General features: G+C 39.0%; 1 protein-coding gene across 12 annotated transcripts in view; it reads right to left on the reverse strand.

The window, feature by feature from the left end:
• Nucleotides 1-17003: 17003 nt before the first annotated feature.
• Nucleotides 17004-19353, reverse strand: part of Gk (glycerol kinase) — a 79517-nt gene continuing 77167 nt past the window's right edge. For 7 of the 12 annotated variants that reach the window (XM_036174836.1, XM_036174833.1, XM_036174832.1 and 4 more), the window contains one exon: nucleotides 18115-18842. In XM_036174836.1, the coding sequence (XP_036030729.1) occupies nucleotides 18832-18842 (11 nt within the window). In that variant the 3' untranslated portion in view covers nucleotides 18115-18831. Of the gene's footprint in view, nucleotides 18843-19353 lie in introns of all 12 variants that reach the window. The other 5 variants (XM_036174845.1, XM_036174842.1, XM_036174844.1 and 2 more) reach the window with 1 other exon arrangement.

A 19353-nucleotide genomic window follows, 5' to 3' on the forward strand; every position in this document is an offset into this window, starting at 1 on the left:
ATTTTTGACAGAGTCATACTCTGTAGCCCAACCTGGCCTGGAATTCACTGTGTAGCCTAGGCTGGCCTCAAAATTGTGCCAGTCTTCCTGCCTTCAGCCTTCCATGTACTGAGATGACAATCATGGATCATCAGGCCAGGCGCTGAGTTGAAAGTTTACTCCCCAAACATTACTAACTTAACTTCTCTTATTCATTATTCTGAGAAGATGCTTACGTGAAACACTAATGCTCTAGGCATAGTTTACTAGAGGAACAAGTTCTTTCTTGACAGAAGTTGATTTTTTTTTCTTCTGATTTCAGGAAAATGTTTGAGCTTACATAGTTAAAATGGCCAAGTTAATTTAGGTCCACCACAGTCAGCTGATTACAAAGGCTTGGTAAGAAAAACTTCATCTTCCTCTCCCCAATCCTTACCCTTAGGGGGACTAAAATTATCTCTGCTAAAGCAATATTTAGAAATAAAGCTCATTATTCCTTAACCTAGAAACTCAAGAACAGAAAAAGAAATAGTACAACCCTAAGGCCATTGACTTTATTGCAAGCTACCATCTTTATTCAGATGGTTTGGATAAAAATCTTTTTGATGACTTTCTACAAGAGAGCTCCCAAAACAGATTGGCATCAAAACAGTGTTTTTGACAATACCGTCATAGTTGGGTATTTTTAGTATCTCTCTATATAGCATTCTTACTGACTGCACAATGAGCAGAAATGTGTCGTTACTTCTCTTAAGCAATAATGAATTCAGATTACTCAAATACAAAATATCTTATCATTATTTTAAAACAATATGCTAAAAGCAAAAAGATTATAACTTCTTTTTATTTTTTTTTTCCTTTTAGATGCTGAGGATGGAACCTGGGTCACAAATAGGAGAGGCAAATGTTCTATATGGAGTTAGTTTCTTATTCTATTTAAAATAGTTTCCCCCCGACTCCACAAAAAGCTAAGGAATTAAGGTGTTAAAATTGTTTCCATAATTGGTTTATGATTGAAGGAATTTAACTGTTTGTAGCTTATTGACATTGGGTTAAATCTATTGTGACTTTTAAAACAAGTATACCTTTTGTCTCATATAAATGCATTTTTCATACAAAATATTTATAAATTAGATTATTTACTGTTTTCCAAATTAGTTTGATTTTTAATAATTCATACTACAGTGCTTGTGCTCAAAAGATAATAAAAATGCTGATGGCTTGTGATAAGATATTATTTTTAACACTATAATTTTGTACAACAAGTGAAATGTACTAACCAAACAATGAAGAGTGAAAAGTAATTTATTTTGTATTGGGACTATAATGGGGACACCGTTTGGCCTTGAAATTAATTTGTCTTATATTGTCCCAAGCCAATCGACTAAGAATATATTTATAATTGCATAAATTTAGGAAAATATAAAATGTATAATTATGAGATAGTGCAATTGCTAAGTGTTAAATTATAAGGTATGAAGAGAAATATTATTTTGTGGTGGTACATGCTTGTAATCTCAGCACTTGGAAGACTGAGGCAGTAGGATCACAAGTTCAAGGCTAGCCTGTGCTGAGTATTGTGTTCCAGTTCAGCCCTATACAGGAAAACTGTCTCAGACAGTAACAACAGCAAAAACACACAAAAATTATGGATAATTTTGACTTTATAAAGGTTGAAAAGCCCAAGGCAAGTCAATGACTTGTGAAAATGTCAGTGGCCATAAGCTAACAGTCAAGCCTTTGTTTTTACGATCCTAGCATTGTAGCGTGTCTGTCTCCCAGGGACACTCTGGTGCTTTTCCTTAACTGTTTACCAAAGAGAACTTTTTCCCAGTACACACTATGGGTAGGCCACAGAGAAGTCTGACCTCGGGCAGCAGTGCCACCTAGGGGCTAAATTTGTTTCTTTCAAGGCAGTTTTTCTAAAAGTAACCAAGGACGTTAGATTCTGGCCTTTAGCCACCTGATAAAATAAATGACAAGTGATGCACTTGGAGAAAAAAAGAGGAATTCTATTGATACACTTTTCAATTAATTACAATAGCATACTCTATATACATAGGAAGAAATGGCTCAACATTTGTCCATTTCATAATCATTTAACTTCAGCTTTATTATGTCTAAATTAAAGCTTGATATGGGCTTGGCATGTAGCTTATTAGGTAGAGTGCTCATCTAGCATGAATGTAGCTCTGGGTTTGATCCTCAGCACTGCAGTGTCAGGCCTGGTGACTGGAAGACAGAGGCAGGAGAATTAGAAGATCAAGATCATCCTTGGTTACATAGGGAGTTCATGGCCAGTTCATGGAACAAAAAATACAATTCAATTAAACTACTCAATAAAAATCCCCACTCAATGTGCTGTAATCCCAGCATTTAAGAGGGTGAGGATGGAAGATCGCTACGAGTTTCAGGCCAGCTTGAACTACAGAGTAAGACCCTTTCTCAAAAGAAAAAGAAGGAAAAATGAGAAAAGAAACAAGACATAATCATTAATTTCAAAGACTTGTCTACTAGGATCTACTAAAAGAAACACAGCTTTACACTGTGCCATCACTAGTTCTTTGAGTGAAGGACAGAAATCCCTAACTTAGGCAACTCAGTTCCTTGGGTCAAGTCTAGACTCGGGAGTTGGGTATGGAAGACTCCTTCTTCCTTAGTTTTGAGGGCCAGCTGTTTTTGCTGGGAGGCCCACGTGCATCTCAATTAGCCAAATATTGTTACTAGAGTTCATTAGGAGGCAGTCACTGGAATCAGCAGGCTATAGCACATGCAAAGCTGGGTGTGAAACAGGTATGAGCCTCTGAGAAGGAAAGAAGCCTCTGTGCACTTCAGAGAACATGGCATGTACAAATTGGATACTTGTCTGTCGCAAACTTACTCCTAGTGCTCACTGTTTTGTCCTGCCACAAAATAGCTCAGTTTTGTTTATCATTGTACAGGCTTCATAGAAAAAATTAACAATATCTCAACAAAAATACATACTCTGTTTAGGGAGGGTGTCCTTACCAGGCAGACATACAAATTTACACTTGACATATAGAATTAAAGGTTAACACTCAGACTTGGTGGAATATACCTGTAATCCCAGTAGTTGAGAGGTGAGACAGGAGGATTTGGAGTTTGAGGTCACACTCAGCTCCATAGCAAATCTGAGACATGCCTGGGCTACGGGAAGCCTACACGAACCCTGCTTCACCTCCTGCCTCAACCTCTTACTCAAACTGAGTGGAGGACTCCATTCATGGGATGGATGTATAAACAAAGTTGTGAAAAGACCCCATCAACAACTTAATTTGCTGTTAGTTATGTCTCTTCCATTAAAATCTACAAGATAAAACAACTAGAGGCAACATCTCAATGAGTGTGAGCAAAGAAGACTAAAATATAATGGAAAAGACAACAGCATGGGTGAAAATGGGTAGCAGGTCTATTTCAGAGCTCAATTTTCCCTTTAATACCAATTGTTAATCATGTTTCTCTCACCCTGCCATTTTATTTTACCCACATTTCTGTCACCCGTTAAAGGCATGTTCAAAGACTAGGTATGGTGGCACATTCCAGTATGCCAGTACTCTGCAGGAGGATCAAGATGTCAAGGTCATCCCTAGGTCAAGGCCAGACTGCCTACACAAGACACTATAGGGCAAGGAGTGGGGGATGAGGACATGGGGAAATGGGAGTGTCAACCTGGAACAGGAACAGAGTGGGAGATAACATCTATACCATGATAGATGAGGACATCATGGGAATAGGAAGAGGCAAGGTGCTGGGGAGGCTCTCAGGAATCCACAAGGATGACCCCACCTTGGACTGCTGGCAGTGGTCCAAAGGGTGTGTGGACAGATCTACTCTGGTGACCAGCCTAGCAAATAACCTATCTGTCATCATAGAGCCTTTGTCCAGTGACAGATGGAGGCAGATACAGAGATCCATGGCCAGGCACCAGGCTGAGCTCCAGTAATCCAATTGATGAGAGAGAGGAGAGATACTGCAGGCAGGGGAATGTCGAGATCATGATGGGAGGACATGCAGAGATGACTGGCCACACTAGCGGAAGCCCATGAACTGTGGACAGGTGGCTGTGGATCCCCCATAGGACTGGACTAGGCCCTCTGGATATGGAAGATGGTTGTTTGGCTTGAACTGTTTGGGGGACACCCAGGCAAGGGGATCAGGATCCATCTCTGGTGCTTGGGCAGGCTTCTGGGAATCCGACACCTTGCACAGCCTTGATGCAGTGGGAAGGGGCTTAGGCCTGCCTAGGCTCAGTGTGCCGGGCTCTGCTGACTCCCCATGGGAGACCTTGATTTGGGGGATGTGGGGTTGTGGGGTGGCTTGAGAGAGAGGGCTGGAGGGTGGGAGGAGGGAGGATGGAGAAGGGAGGAGGTGAGATCTATGGGTGGTATGTGGAGTGAGTAGAAAATTTCTTAAAGAAAAATGAAAAAAGAAGGGAGGGAACATTTTAAAAACAATATTTAAAAAATACATTTTAATTAAAATTGAATTACAATACTTCCCCCTTCTTAGCCCTCCCATGCTCCCCCTCTCAAATAGATAGCCTCTTTTTCTTTGATTATTGTTATGTATGCATAAATGTATATCTGTATGCACAAATATATAAATACAACACACCAAGTTTACATTTTTGTCTCTGTGAGTATGGAAACCCTAATATTTTAATAAAGTTTATAAATCTTCAAGTTGTACAAAACCCATCCTTGATGTTTTGGGGAAGGGTGGAATCAAAATGATAGCTGCAGTGATTATTTTACAGCCATGGGTGATTTACAACACTTTCTAGCCTCTTTTATTTTCCAGTTTTTCTAAGAGTAGTAGTACTTTCATTCTCAAGCAAATAGATTTATTTTAAAAATCTAGACAGAAATGTTCAGTTTACAAAGAGCTCCACTGTCAGTTGAGAAATCAGATACAAGGGGTGAATTGGCAAATATTCACTACCATTTCAATTAGATTGACTTGGTACTTATTTAAAATTAATCAAAGCAATGGCTTCTAAACAAACTTACTGCTTTCTCCTGCAAAATTTGCAGAGGAAATTTTATGGAAAATTAAATGCTGAAAGTTTCTATTGAAATTAGGAAAGATGATAAATAGATGCAATTAATTCTTTGGGAAAATAAAGAAACAGTTAAAAGCTTCCACTTGGGGAACACTGAACTGCTAATTATGATACTATATTACCAATATTTTCATAAGACTGTCTTCTCATTTATCAAGTTGTCCGCTCCTGCCCTGGGGTACATGAGTATAAGAGGGGAGTGAGTGTGAGTTAGCTGCATCCTTTAACATCAGTATATTCTATTGAACAGACTCTGGGAATGGGAATGCAAAGGCAGAGTTTGTTTCATCATATTTTATGAAGTAATATTAGCAACTAAAGTACTTTTCCTCTCTAGTAAATCTTCAAGTTGTGCAAAACACAAGGTCTTAAACTTAAGATCTTCCTGTGTCAGCATCTTAAGTATTTGGGATGACAGGCCTACACATCTAATTTTCAAGGTTAAACACTCGAAAGACGTTAGTGAAACTGGAATAAAAATGTCTACATCATTCAGATCTTGTTTAGGCAGTCATATTGTTGAGATACCATCAGCATAGCTTCTTTGTCATTTCTAGTAGACACAATTTCACAACAGACTTCCAAGTCTTCTGTCTCAGTCTTTCTGTCCCCTGCTCCTCAATGTTCCCTGAGCCTCAAGTTTGAGGGTTGTGATGTAGCTGTAACTACTGAAGCTAGTCATTCCACAGTCACAAAACCTGAATAATGATAAGATCAATAGACATACTATCATGGAAGGGAGGAATCTCATGGGGCCCACCCCTAGACAAAGAACTATAGGCAACTAGGAATCTTGAAAGAGGGAGAATTAGGGTTCTCCAGGGATGAGCCCCTTAACTGGTTATCCAATACCAAGTGGTCAGCCCTGAAATCATAAACATACAAGCAACACTAAATAGATGCAGTAAGTTGTGTTTATATATTTATGTATGTATGTATCTATGTATCAGAATAATAAGGAAATGAGGCTGTGAATTTGAGAGGAAGTAAGGGGACCATGGGGTTGGAGGGAGGAGAGGAAAGCAGGAAATAATGTAATTGTATTTTAATTAAAGTATTTGCAGATAGATAGAAACACACACACACACACACACACACACACACACACACACACACACACACACACCATGAGAGAGTGAGTTGAGCAAGCCGTGGGAAGCAAACCAGTAATCAGTGTTCCTCCAGGGTTCCTGCCTCAGCTCCAGTTGGAATCCCTGCTCTGTCTTCCTTCAGTGATGGACTGTGATCAGGATATGTAAGCCAAATACCTCCCCTCCCCTAAAACAGTTCCTTAGCACAGCAAAAAGGAGCTAACATTTATTAACATTCATTTTTCAAGGAGTAATAAATTTTATTTCTGGGATCCCAAACTCACAGGCCATCAGAGACTAGGCATTTCTGTTTTATTTATGTACATGCAAATTTAGAATAATTCTGTTTCAAACAAGCCCAGAGGTGAATCTGGGTCACTAATTCATGACCTCTGAAAATTTAAATTACATCCTATTAATTTAATTCACAAGCTATAAAATGCCCACTTTTAAGTATGTCACTGGATTTTAGTACCATCATAAAGCTGTGCAATCATCACATCTAATTTCAGGATACTTTCATCATCTCAGAGGAAAAAACGCTAGCCCTATTAAGAGTCATTTCCCATTTCCCCTCCTCTACTTCTGGCCATCAATAAACTACTTTCTAGTTCCATCCATGAACCTACAAATTTCAGTTTTCTTTATAGCTGAATAGTATGTCATTATGTATATGTCACATTTTCATTACCCATTCATCAGTTGAAGGACTCTGAGGTTGTTTCCTTTCCTAGCTATTGTAAATAGATGGTGATGAACATGGCTGCCCAAGTATCTCTGGAATAGGATGTCAAGTCTTTTGGGCATTATGTCATGGAGTGGTATCTGGGTCATATGGTAGACTTATTTTTAGTTTTTCTGAGAGTGCTCCACACTGATTCCCAGAATGGCTGCACCAGTTTTGAATCCCACCAACAGTGACTGAGGGTTCCCTTTTTTTTTCCAACCCCTCTGCCAGCATTTGTTGTCAGCTAATTTGTGACCTTACACATTCTGACTGGATAAATTTTATACTGAGTGAGGGAACCAGTCCCAGAAAGGAAAACATTGCAGGCCCTCTCTCATTGTGAACCATAGCTCTGAATGGTTACTTTTCAGTGGAGAACCTGCAGTAACCGCAGAAGCCAGGACAGGAGAAAGGGGCCATGGGGAAGGGGGTGATCAGGGAAGAGGGAGCTCATCTAGAGAAGGGGACGGTAGGACACAGGTGCTATGAAGGGGGGAAAGGGGAAATAGTATGGGGACTGGGGAAGTATAATACAGAAGGAAAAGGAGAAAAGAGAGTTAAAAAACACTAAGAACAGTTGACAAAACTATAGGAAAACACTATTTATAAGCTTACTTCAAGTACATATAACAGTATCTATAACATATAAAATGTATATATGCATGTGTGTGCCTGGGTGTTAAATGGAATTATGCCACCCCAGGTGACGATGCTCCCCTCCAGGAGTCATGGTCTATCCAACGTTCACCCTAGTGCCAGGCATGGGAAACCTCTTTTCCAGTTGTTGGTCAGGGGTTTCCAAGAGGCTCCTATTGCCTTACTTGAAAGTAAGACTCATATATCGAAGGCACCACACACTTTGGACACAGGACTTGGAGGAATCTGGTTGGAACTGACCTGGAAACCTCCTTCCTGAGGACTAGTTCTCACAGTACCAAGAAGACACTATGCAAGCAACAGCTGTAAAGTCTGTGAACCACAACAATGACTAGCCTGGCAAGATATCCCCAAGGTACGATAGTGGCATTATTATTTTGGAGGTAAGCAACATCTAATTGAAGCTAAGGCCTGATCAATAGGAAGGAATTCATGCCTGGTCCTATAAACCTAGCCAGCTACCCGGAGTTGGAAAGGGCATAGATCTTAGAAGAAAAACAACTACTACCAATTTCCTAAAGCAATTTTCTTTCTAACTACATTCTAAATACTTATCCTTTTATCCACAGACAAAGGTAGCTCTCACACCTCTTCAAATGAACTTCATTTTGCAGCAGATAGTGACTATTACAGAGACCCACAATTGTTAAAAACAAAGAATAAGAGTCCTTGGGGTGCTCAGCCTGAGCTGACACATCTACAGAGCAACCCTTCCGCCAAAAGCTCGGGGAAGATCTCAGAACGGAAGGCAGAACAATTTTAAGAGACAGCAGACCTGGAAGCTTGCTGCTACATAGTGTCTTCTCTATATGACAGAAAAGCTGATCCATGAAATCTCAACTGTATGGTTGCCTAAACAAAATTTTCATAATGAAAACATTAATCAATATACCAGTGTAGATGGGAGAAATCTCACAAGGCTTTACCCCTAGGTGAAGAGCTGTAGGCAACAGGTGGCAGCTAAGAGACAGAGAATCAGTTTTCTTCAGAAATGAACTCTCGGGGCTGGAGAGATGGCTCAGTGGTCAAGAGCACTGGCTGCTCTTCCAGAGTTTCTGAGTTCAATTCCCAGCAACTACATGGTGGCTAACAATCATCTATAATGAGATCTGGTGCCCTCTTCTGGCTTGCAGGCATATATGTAGGCAGAACGCTGTATACATAATAAATAAATAAATGTTAAAAAAATAAATACTGAAGAAAGAAGTTCATCACTGTGCCCTGGCCTCTGAAGTCACATTTAGAAAAAAAAAAGAAAGAAAGAAATGCACTCTCTGATAAGTTATACACACATATGATAAACACAAAATGGTTTCAGTAGGGATATATATATGGATTTGCTGGGGCACATGAGTGGAAGTTGGAGAGAGAGAGAAAGAAATTATATAAATACAGTACTCAGAAATTTAAATGAAAAATTACATTATGTCAATATACATTTGCCAATTCTGGACATTTCATATAGATGTCTATGTCTATCTTCTTTTACTTTACATAGCATTTTAAAACTCAGATGTTTTAACTTCCTTGTACAATCATATAACATTTGCATACCCACTCATCAATTATAGATCACTTGTGCTACTTTCTAACTATTATGATTAATGTTTCTATAGAAATTCATGTACAATGATCCCTGGATTGAAGTTCAGAATTTTTAATTTTATAATTAGTTCATTAACAAATATTGATAGCATACATACTAACAATGGTTTGGGTGTGTATGTGTGTGTGCTTTCCACTTGTTTCCCTGGTGTTACATTATCATTTTATTCTGTACCCCAAAAGATCAGCACAAGTAAGAACTTGTGTTTTAACCTGGAGTTTCAATCTAGATTAGGTTGACCCATGGGCATGTCTATGGTGGTTTGTCTTCTTAATTCATATGAAAGGACCCAGACAACTGTGGACGTTTCATAGGCTGGCCCCTGCACTGTGTAAGAATAGAGAAAGGGAGTTGGAGAGATGGCTCAGAGGTTAAGAGCACCAACTACTCTTCCGGAGGTCCTGAGTTCAATTCCCAGAAACCACATGGTGGCTCACAACCATCTGTAATGAGAACTGGTGCCCTCTTCTGTGTACATAATAAATAAATCTTTTTTTGTCCTAATTACAATTTTTTTTGGGGTTTTTATTATATTTGTGTTTTAATTTAACATTATCAGACATGGGTTCCCCTGTCCTCCCCCCTCCTGCCCCTGCCCCCACCCTCTTCCCAACCCCTCCCCTCCATTCCCATTTTCTCCAGGGCCAAGACTCCCCTGGGAATTCAATTCAACCTGGAGGATTCAGTACAGGCAGGGCCAGTCCCCTCCTTCCAGGCTGAGCAAAGTGTCCCTGTGTAAGCCCAAACAGCCAGCTCATGCACTAAGGACAGGTCCCTGTCCCACAGCCTGGATGCCTCCCAAACAGTTCAAGCTATTCAATTGTCTCACTTATAAAGAGAGCCTGATCCAGCTGGGGGCTCCACAGCTTTTGGTTCATAATTCATGTGTTTCCATTAGTTTGGCTATTTGTCCCTGTGCTTTACCAATCTTGGTCTCAACAATTCACGCTCTTACAGTCCCTCCTCTTTCTTGACAGTTTGACTCCTGGAGCTCCACCTGGGACCTGGCCGAGGATCTCTGCATCCATTTCCATCAGTTATTGGATGAGAGTTCCAGCACGACAGGGTGTTTGGCCATCTGATCACCAGCCTAGGTCAGATCAGGCTTTCTCTCAACCATTGCCAGTAGTCTACAGTGGACGTATCACTGTGTATTTCTGGGGACCTCTCTAGCACTTTGCTTCTTCCTGTTCTCATGTGGTCTTCATTTATCATGGTCTGTTATTCCTTGTTCTCACTTTCTGTTCTTGATCCAGCTGGGATCTCCTGCTTCCCTAAGCTCTCTTTCCCTCGAATCTTGCCCTTCATTATTCCCACTGTTGCCCACGTTGTTCATGTAGATCTCATTCATTTCTCTGTCACTGGGCGATCCCTATGTCTTTACTAGGGTCCCGTTTTTTAGGTAGCCTCCCTGGAGTTGTGTAGCAGTCTAGTCTCGATCCCTGACCTCAAGCTCTACTATAGAGCTACCGTAATAAAAACAGCTTGGTACTGGCATAAAAACCGACATGTGGACCAATGGAATCAAATTGAAGACCCTGACATTAACCCGCACACCTATGAACAGATAATTTTTGACAATGATGCCAAAAATGTACAATGGAAAAAAGAAAGCATCTTCAACAAATGGTGCTGGCATAACTGGATGTCAATGTGTAGAAGGCTGCAAATAGATCCATATCTGTCACCGTGCACAAAACTTAAGTCCAAGTGGATCAAAGACACAACATAAATCCAGTTACTCTGAACCTGATAGAAGAGAAAGTAGGAAGTAGTCTTGAATGCATCGGCACCAGAGATCACTTTCTAAATATAACACCAGTAGCACAGACACTGAGAGAAACAATCAATGGGACCTGTTGAAACTGAGAAGCTTTTGTGGAGCAAAGGACACAGTCAGCAATACAAAGCGACAGCCTACAGAATGGGAAAGGTCTTCAGCAACCCCACATCTGACAGAGGGCTGATATCCAGAATATATAAAGAACTCAAGAAATTAGACATCAAAATGCCCAACAGCCTAATTAAGAAAAGGGCTGTAGAACTAAACTGAGAATTCTCAACAGAGGAAGCTCAAATGGCTGAAAGACATTTAAGGAATTGCTCAATATCCCTAATTATCCAGGAAATGCAAATCAAAATGACTCTGAGATACCACCTTACACCTGTCAGAATGGCTAAGATCAAAAGCACAGAAGACAGCTTATGCTGGAGAGGATGTGGAGCAAGCGGAACTCTCCTCCACTGCTGGTGGGAATGCAAGCTTGTACAGCCACTTTGGAAATCAATATGGCGCTTCCTTTGAAAATTGGGAATCCATCTCCCCCAAGACCTAGCTGTAGCACTCTTGGGGATTTACCCAAGGAATGCTCAATCATACCACAGGGCATTTGCTCAGCTATGTTCATATCAGCACTGTTTGTAACAGCCAGAACCTGGAAACAACCTAGATGCCCTTCAACAGAAGAATGGGTAAAGAAAATATGGTACATATACTCAATGGAGTACTACTCAGCAGAGAAAAGCAATGACATCATGAGGTTTGTAGGCAAATGGATGCATCTAGAAAAAATCATCCTGAATGAGGTAACCCAGACTCAGAAGGACAAACATGGTATGTACTCACTCATAGTAGGATAATAAATAAAACTTTTTTAAAAAGAATAGAGAAAGGAAGATGAGCACTAAACAAATAAGAATGTCTTTCATTCTTTCTTTGCTCTTGACTATGGATGTGATGTCATTAACTGCTCAAGTTACTGCCTTGACTTCCCACAAATGATGTAACTTTTTTTTTTTTTTTTTGAGCTGAGGACCGATCTCAGGGCCTTGTGCTTGCTAGGCAAGCACTCCACCACTGAGCTAAATCCCCAACCCTGTAACTTTTAATTGAAAGCTGTAAAAGAAAAAAAAAAAACAATTTTCCTCCTCTAAAAGAGAAAAGAAAAAGAAATTTGTATTTTTCTGCAGTTTCAAATCATTTGCATATTTTTGTATTGCTTGGTGAAAATAGGGCTTCATGTATTCTAGCCAAATGTCCTGTTGCTGGGCTACATCTTTATTTTTCTTTGTCTCTTTTTAATAGTAAGGTGGGATACCCACACCCCAAAAGGTCACAGTGGTGGTTTTAATGAGAATGGCCCCATAGGCTCATACATTTGAATGCTTGGACCTCAGTCGGTGGAAATTTTTGGGAAGAATTGGGAGGTGTATCAATGGGGGTGGGCTTTGAGGTTTCAAATGCGTTTAGCATTCCTAGTTAGCTTTCTCTCTGCCTCCTACCTGAGGGATTTTCTGGTCCTAAAAACCATCAACCAATCAAAGCTTGTGTAAATGTGATCCAAGGAGAGGGATGGGTTCCATCCCAAGCAAGCAGATAGACTTGTCAGTATTGTCCATGTGGTCTGACATTAGAGTCATGAAGAATATAGGAGCAAAAGGGGATGTGGAATCTTGTCTCTGTTGTAATGCTGCTGAGGCCAGACGTGTGGGAGGGGTGTCCCTGCATTGAGGCCCAGAAAGGTCATTCATAGTATGAAGCTGTGAAATTCAAGTCTGGAGTGCCTTGGAGAACCCAAGATCTTGGAGATGCCTGAACTGTGGGATATGTTCAAGGAGAGCCATAGACAGTAGAACCAGTAGAAGAAAGAGAAATGCGTTGCAGCCAGCAAAGCTAGAAGAGTAGGGCCATCTACGCCTTTGATATCAGATGTGGAGCCACAGGATTTGTAGTTCACCCTGCTGGGTTTCAATCTTGCTTGGGTCCAGCATTTTCTCACTATGCCCCTATTCCTACATTTTGGAATAGAAGTATATATACTGAGCCATTATATGTTGAAAGTATGCAATTTGCATTTTTGATTATGTAGGGGGTTACAATTAAGAGATTGCCTTGAATTTCTGAAGAGACTCTGTGCTTTGAAACTGTGTTGAGACTGTGGTAGTCTATGGAAACTGTTTAAGTTGCACTAAATGGTACATTATGGTATGGCTATAAGTCTAGGGGAGCCAGGAAGTGGAATGTGGAGGTTTAAAGAAAAATGACCCATAAGCTTCTAGGTTTGAATTACTGGTCCCCAACTGGTGGGCCTCTTTGGGGAGAACTACAAGGTGTAGTTTGGTTGGAGGAGGTATGTCACTGGGGGCGGGCAGATTTTGAAGTTTCAAAAGCCCATTCCATTTTAACATCTCTCTTTTCTGCCTCCTACTTTTGTGTAAGGATGTAAGCTCTCAGCAATTGCTCCAATGTCATGCCTGACTGCTACCTGCAATGATGGTCATGTACTCAACCTCTGAAACTGTACTCCCTTAAAATGACTTACAATAGCAGTTTGATGGTGGTTGCATCATTTTCCATTAAGCAAGAAGGAAACAGTATTCTAAATATCTTTAGCTCTGGTACTATGACATACTGAATGTTTTCCTTAAACTTCAGACTGTGCTGACCTTCATTTACGAAGTTGACAATATTGATTTCTCACTACCAAATGACAGGCTAAATTATTTAGTCTTTGTTACATCTGAATTGATGATTGTATTCTGGCTTTTATGTCCTATACAATTTAAGCTGTATATTCATTGGTGCTTACACTGTTCTACAGGAGGCCAATGTTGTAATGACCTTGCACACTTATCCCAGAAAACTAGACTTAACAGTGCAGGAGGATTTTAGTGCTTTTCTCCTACAACAGACATTAAGCTGCTGTTGTCAGACATTATTTAGAGCTCTTTAGACATCAAGAGACATTTTTATTTATGAATATACAAAAGAAAATTCTGTCAAAGCCACTCTATTTTACCACATGAGGATAGCATTATTTAACTAAAGAGAAGATTAAAATTTTGGTAATGCCTGTCAATGTTAACATTGTAATCTATTTCTGTTCTATTTGGCATGACAGAGAAGTCTTAAAGGAGGTTGGACTTGTTGAGTAAGAGGGGGCGACAAAATGTATATAACAAGAAAGTAGAAGGGGGCACTTATCTGAGGGAAGGATCAGAATGGCAAATAGGAGCAAAGTACAATGATGTATGTGTGTGTGTGTGTGTGTGTGTGTGTATACACAAACTGTGACAATTAAATCCCATTCTTTGTATGCTAACACAAACAAACAAAAAAGACAAAATAGGATGATAGTTCAGTGCTGTATGAGCAGCATTTTACAACTGGCTTGGTGTATTTAAGTCAATCATGTTTAATTAATAAATATGTGATTTTTGCATTGTTTTATACAACATATCATGGGTTTTACAGGACCTGAAATGCTTGAGATTTGATATGTTTTAGTGATTTGATTTTGTTTAATGTGTCTATGCCTGCAGGTGAACACACAGACTTAGTTTTTTCAATAATGTGTAAAAAGATTTTATTTTTAATTATGTGTTTGTGTGTGATAGTGCATGAAAGTGCAGATGCCTGTGGAGGCCATAAGAGTGCATACAATCTTCCAGAGCTGAAGTGACAGGCAAGTGTGTGCCATCGGTGTGTATGCTGAAAAGTGAACTTGGGCCCTCTGCAAGAGCAGTGTGTGTGCTATCGGTGTGGATGCTGGGAAGTGAACTTGGGCCCTCTGCAAGAGCAGTGTGTGCTTTTACCTCCTGAGACATCGCTCCAGCTCCCAGTCAAACACAGTTTTAAGATTTTGGAAAGGTATAACCAAATATTTATTTATTTAATGAAACAAATGTATAATTATGGCCTGTCTTTCTTAGTTTAAAATGAACATAAGCCACTTATATACATTAAAATGTACTTAAGTAAAGTGCTAAGTGGTTGTGATTTTAAGTACCACAAAAGATATTAAAATATTCTCTTCAATGAAATCTTTACCTGTTCATAAGTTACCTGTTTCATGTTACTTTGTTATTCAAAAGAAAGGTGCCACACTTACCCTGGCTTTTTCGCTCATTCTAAATGTTTCCATTTGTTTCTAGCCAATGTTCTCATTTTCTTATTACTGTATTACAGCTTACTCAACCAACCTTTCTTTCATGTGTTTTGATGATTGAAATAATTTGCATTAGCAAAATTTACTTGTGAATGAATAATGCAACAGTGAAAAACTAATAAGATTTATCATGTTTAATGTTGATTAAAGATTGATGTCCTGGTGCACTCAGGAGGCTGAAGCAGGAAAATCACTGTGTTCTGGCGAGTACTGTGTACATTATAAGACATCTCAAACACACATTCATACACACATGTAGGGGGTAGGGGGGAGAAAGAGAGAGAGACAGAGACAGAGAGAGACAGAGACAGAGAGACAGAAAGAGAAAGACAGAAAAATTGTTTTAAACCTGCTTAATTTAAATACTCCACAAGAAAAAAAAATTCTTTGCATGGTAGCATATGCCTTTTATCCCAGCAGTGGGAAGATAGAGAGGCAGATGGATCTCTGTAACTCAAGGCCAGCTTGGTATATATAGCAACTTACATGACAGTTAAGGCTATATAGCAAGACCCTGTGGTGATATTGCGTTCCCAAATATAGCGTGCATCCTAATAAATTTATCTGGAGTCACAGAACAGAACAGCCACTAGACAGACATAGAGACCAGAAAATGGTGGCACTCACACCTTTAATCCTAGCATTCCAGAGGCAGAAATCCATCTGGATCTCTGTGAGTTCAAGGCCACACTGGAAACAGCCAAGCATAGTGACTCATGCCTTAGTCCCAGGAGGTGATGGCAGGAAGCAGACAGGTATTTAAGGTGTGAGGACCAGGAACTAGATAGAGCTGGTTAATCTTTTAGGCTTTTAGCAGTAGTTCAGCTGAGAGCCATTTGGATGAGGACTCAGAGGCTTCCAGTCTGAGGAAACAGGATCAGCTGAGGAACTGGCAAGGTGAGGTAGCTGTGGCTTGTTCTGCTTCTCTGATCTTGTAGCATTCACCCCAATACTTGGCTTCAGGTCTGTTTTTATTAATAAGACCTTTTAAGATTCTTGCTACAAGACCCTGTCTGTGGTGATATTGTGTTCCCCCAAACACTGTGCACCCCAATAAACTTATCTGGGGTTAGAAAAAAGAACAGCCACTAGATATAGAGTCCAAAAAATGGTGACACATGCCTTTAATCCTAGTATTCCAGAGGTAGAGATCCATTCGGATCTCTGTGAGTTCAAAGCCACACTGGAAATAGCCAGGCATGGTGACACACGCCTTTAATCACAGGCAATGATAGCAGAAAACAGAAAGGTATATCAGGTGTGAAAACCAGAAACTAGAAGCATTTGGCTGGTTAAGCTTTTAGGCTTTGAGCAGCAGTTCAGCTGAGATCGGATAAGGACTCAGAGGCTTCCAGTCTGAGGAAACAGGATCAGCTGATGAATTGGTGAGGTGAGGTGGCTGTGGCTTGTTCTGCTTCTCTGATCTTTCAGCGTTCACCCCAGTACCTGGCTCCAGGTTTGTTTTTATTAATAAGACCCTTTAAGATTCGTGTTACACCCTGTCTCAAAAAAAGTGTAAATATACCAATGCAGAAGCATTAATGCATTGTTTATTTTATGGATCAATTGTAGAACAATATATTGAGATGCTGGCATTAGTATGAAAGAACGATGGTGTGCCAGATCCCACTGACTAACCTAGGCAGACAGAAGCTGAGGCAAAGAGTTAAAACTACAAATATATAGTCTCAGGCAGGTGAGACTCTGCTGCTGCTGACTGCTGGCCTTGAAAAGGTATTTTCTGGAAGTGTTGAGGTAGAAACTGTTTGGATAAGGTGTTCATCAGTCCAGAAACTACTCCTGCTGTGACTTAGCTCCTCAGTGTGCATGAACAAGTGCTAAAAAGGTGGCTTGTGTGTCTGCTGAAACATTTCTGCTAACTGAATTTCCATATGTAAATGAGAAATGCAAATAAGAAATAAGGGGTCAATTTATTTTAAGTAAATTTACCATTAGTTATCAATGGGTACAATTTCAAACATTTATAAATCTTGTATTTTGTAAAAAAATTAATGTCATCTTAAAATTCTTGAACAGAGATTTGCACAATTATTTACAATTAGCGCAACCTGGCTTTGTAGAAATATAGCTAAGTTTAAAAGTGTCACTGCCAGAATAATTTCACAGTTCCTTCCTATATTTATGCCACTGAAGTGGCAGCCATATCAGTAAAACCGAGAAGATTCAATAGTTAGGAACAGCACAATCAGAGCAGTAAATAGAATCTCCATGATATCACATAAAACTTTTCTATTAATATATCAATATTTTCCATTCTGAACTGATAAAACGAAATAATTAGAAAGCTTTCTTTTCATACTACATTATTTCTTTACTATAAACCAAATATGTTTTAAAAAGTGATGTTAGGAAGCTAAATTAGTGAGTTATAACAAATAATTCAAAATATTTGCAAAGTTATTGGTTTCACTGTGAGGCATTTGCAATGATAATTTTTTACCAGTTATGGCATTAAATAGAAATGATTTTTTATCATACCAGAAAACAAGAACATCTTATTAACAGGTAATAACATTTGAAAGAGAATATGGGCTTTATTCACACATTTTTTCTACTTAGCTTTTTAATTAATGACAATTCCTCAATAGCATCTCAAATATGGAAAGCATCGACCCAAAGGAACAATTGTATTTGGACCAGTACTGATATTTGAGAACAGTATTGACTGCTATATGCCACAGTTTTTTCTCCTTCCAGCTGAGATCATTAAATGGTAGAGTATAAGAAATATAGTGAAAATCACAATATAGTACATTTATTTTATTGACATTGAATATATACTTAAATTTCAAATGTTGGATTTTATAAGAAAAATTTTCTCCTGGTAAACAATATGCATAACCGTTGCCCAAAAATGTATACAGCTTGTTCTCCCCCCAAATTTATATACATAGTAGTCCATTTAAGACCAGCCCTGTTATAACTTACTGAATATAATGTGCTCTTCATTTATAAATGGGCTACCCTCAGTATATAAAATATATAGGCATGTATGTTATACATACAGAATAAAAAATATAAAAAGGAGAAATAAAAAACAGAAAAAGAAAGTGTTCTATCTTGTAAGATCTAGACAGAAAGCCATCATAATTAGTGAGACAGTGTAAAACACCTAAAATTTTTTCAATTTTGGCAAACACTGTTCAGAAAATGTCCAAGTTATCAGAACAGCAAATCATTATCTAATAATTCCTTAGACGTTTCCATTGAAGTTTCCATTGAAATATTCAGTGATGTTGTGGTCTTCTAATATATAGAAAAGAAGACATTTGATCTGTTAAAAGCAAACAAGCAAAAAGCCACTCATTTTGAAGAAGTTAATAGCAAACCCCTTCCTCACACGTGTAGTGAAGAGAACCAAATGCAGGTTCACGAGCATCTGAATATACTGGATGACACAGTCCAGTGAACAGGATATAAACCCATCCTAGACCTTAGAGGGCAAAGGATTACAACAATGGAGGGGTCAGCCCCAAAGGAAACTGGCCCAACCTTAACTGTCTGCCAATGGGAAACAACAACACTAAATGTTTCTGGAGCATTCTTTCTGGTGCATTTTCTTTATTTCAGGCCATAGATCTACTTGGAGGATCATGCAGTAGGTGGTTTATGAAAAAATCAGAGTCTATGAATAGCATCATTACATTATGAGACAGAATTGTCAGATTTTCTTATTACATAAAAAGCTTGCATCTTGGGAATCCATGAGGTGGTATTAGTTATGGGATACCTAAATGGGGACAAAAACCATTGTCAACAAGGCATATATGTGCATTTCAGGAGTTAAAACAATAAAGACTATTCAATTATTTGAGCTACTAATTCCATACTTCTATATAACAAATTCCATTATTTCTCTATGATGCCTAATAGTTATAGAGCAACAAAATTAGCAAATATTACCACTATAGATAACTATTTGACAAGGCAAACAATTGCTATTATAATTGAATCTCAGTAGATGTCACCAAAAAGCAGGCCTGAAGATGGTAACCATACATATTTCAGAAGCCTACTACTGTTGATATTTAATGTATAATTTAACTTAAAGACACACTACAAGTCTCAGTTTCCTTGGAGTTTGGGACTTCTCATGCTATCACAGTATGTATCAAAAGAAACAAAACCAACAAAATCAATGATGGTTTTCAGCTATCATTTTTTTCCTTATCTTTTCTAGGTCATCATCATATAGCAAAAATACTCAAGATAATGACAAAAGTAATGGGACATTTTCTAAA

Source organism: Onychomys torridus, chromosome X (assembly GCF_903995425.1).
Source record: "Onychomys torridus chromosome X, mOncTor1.1, whole genome shotgun sequence".
Taxonomy (NCBI): Eukaryota; Metazoa; Chordata; class Mammalia; order Rodentia; family Cricetidae; genus Onychomys; species Onychomys torridus.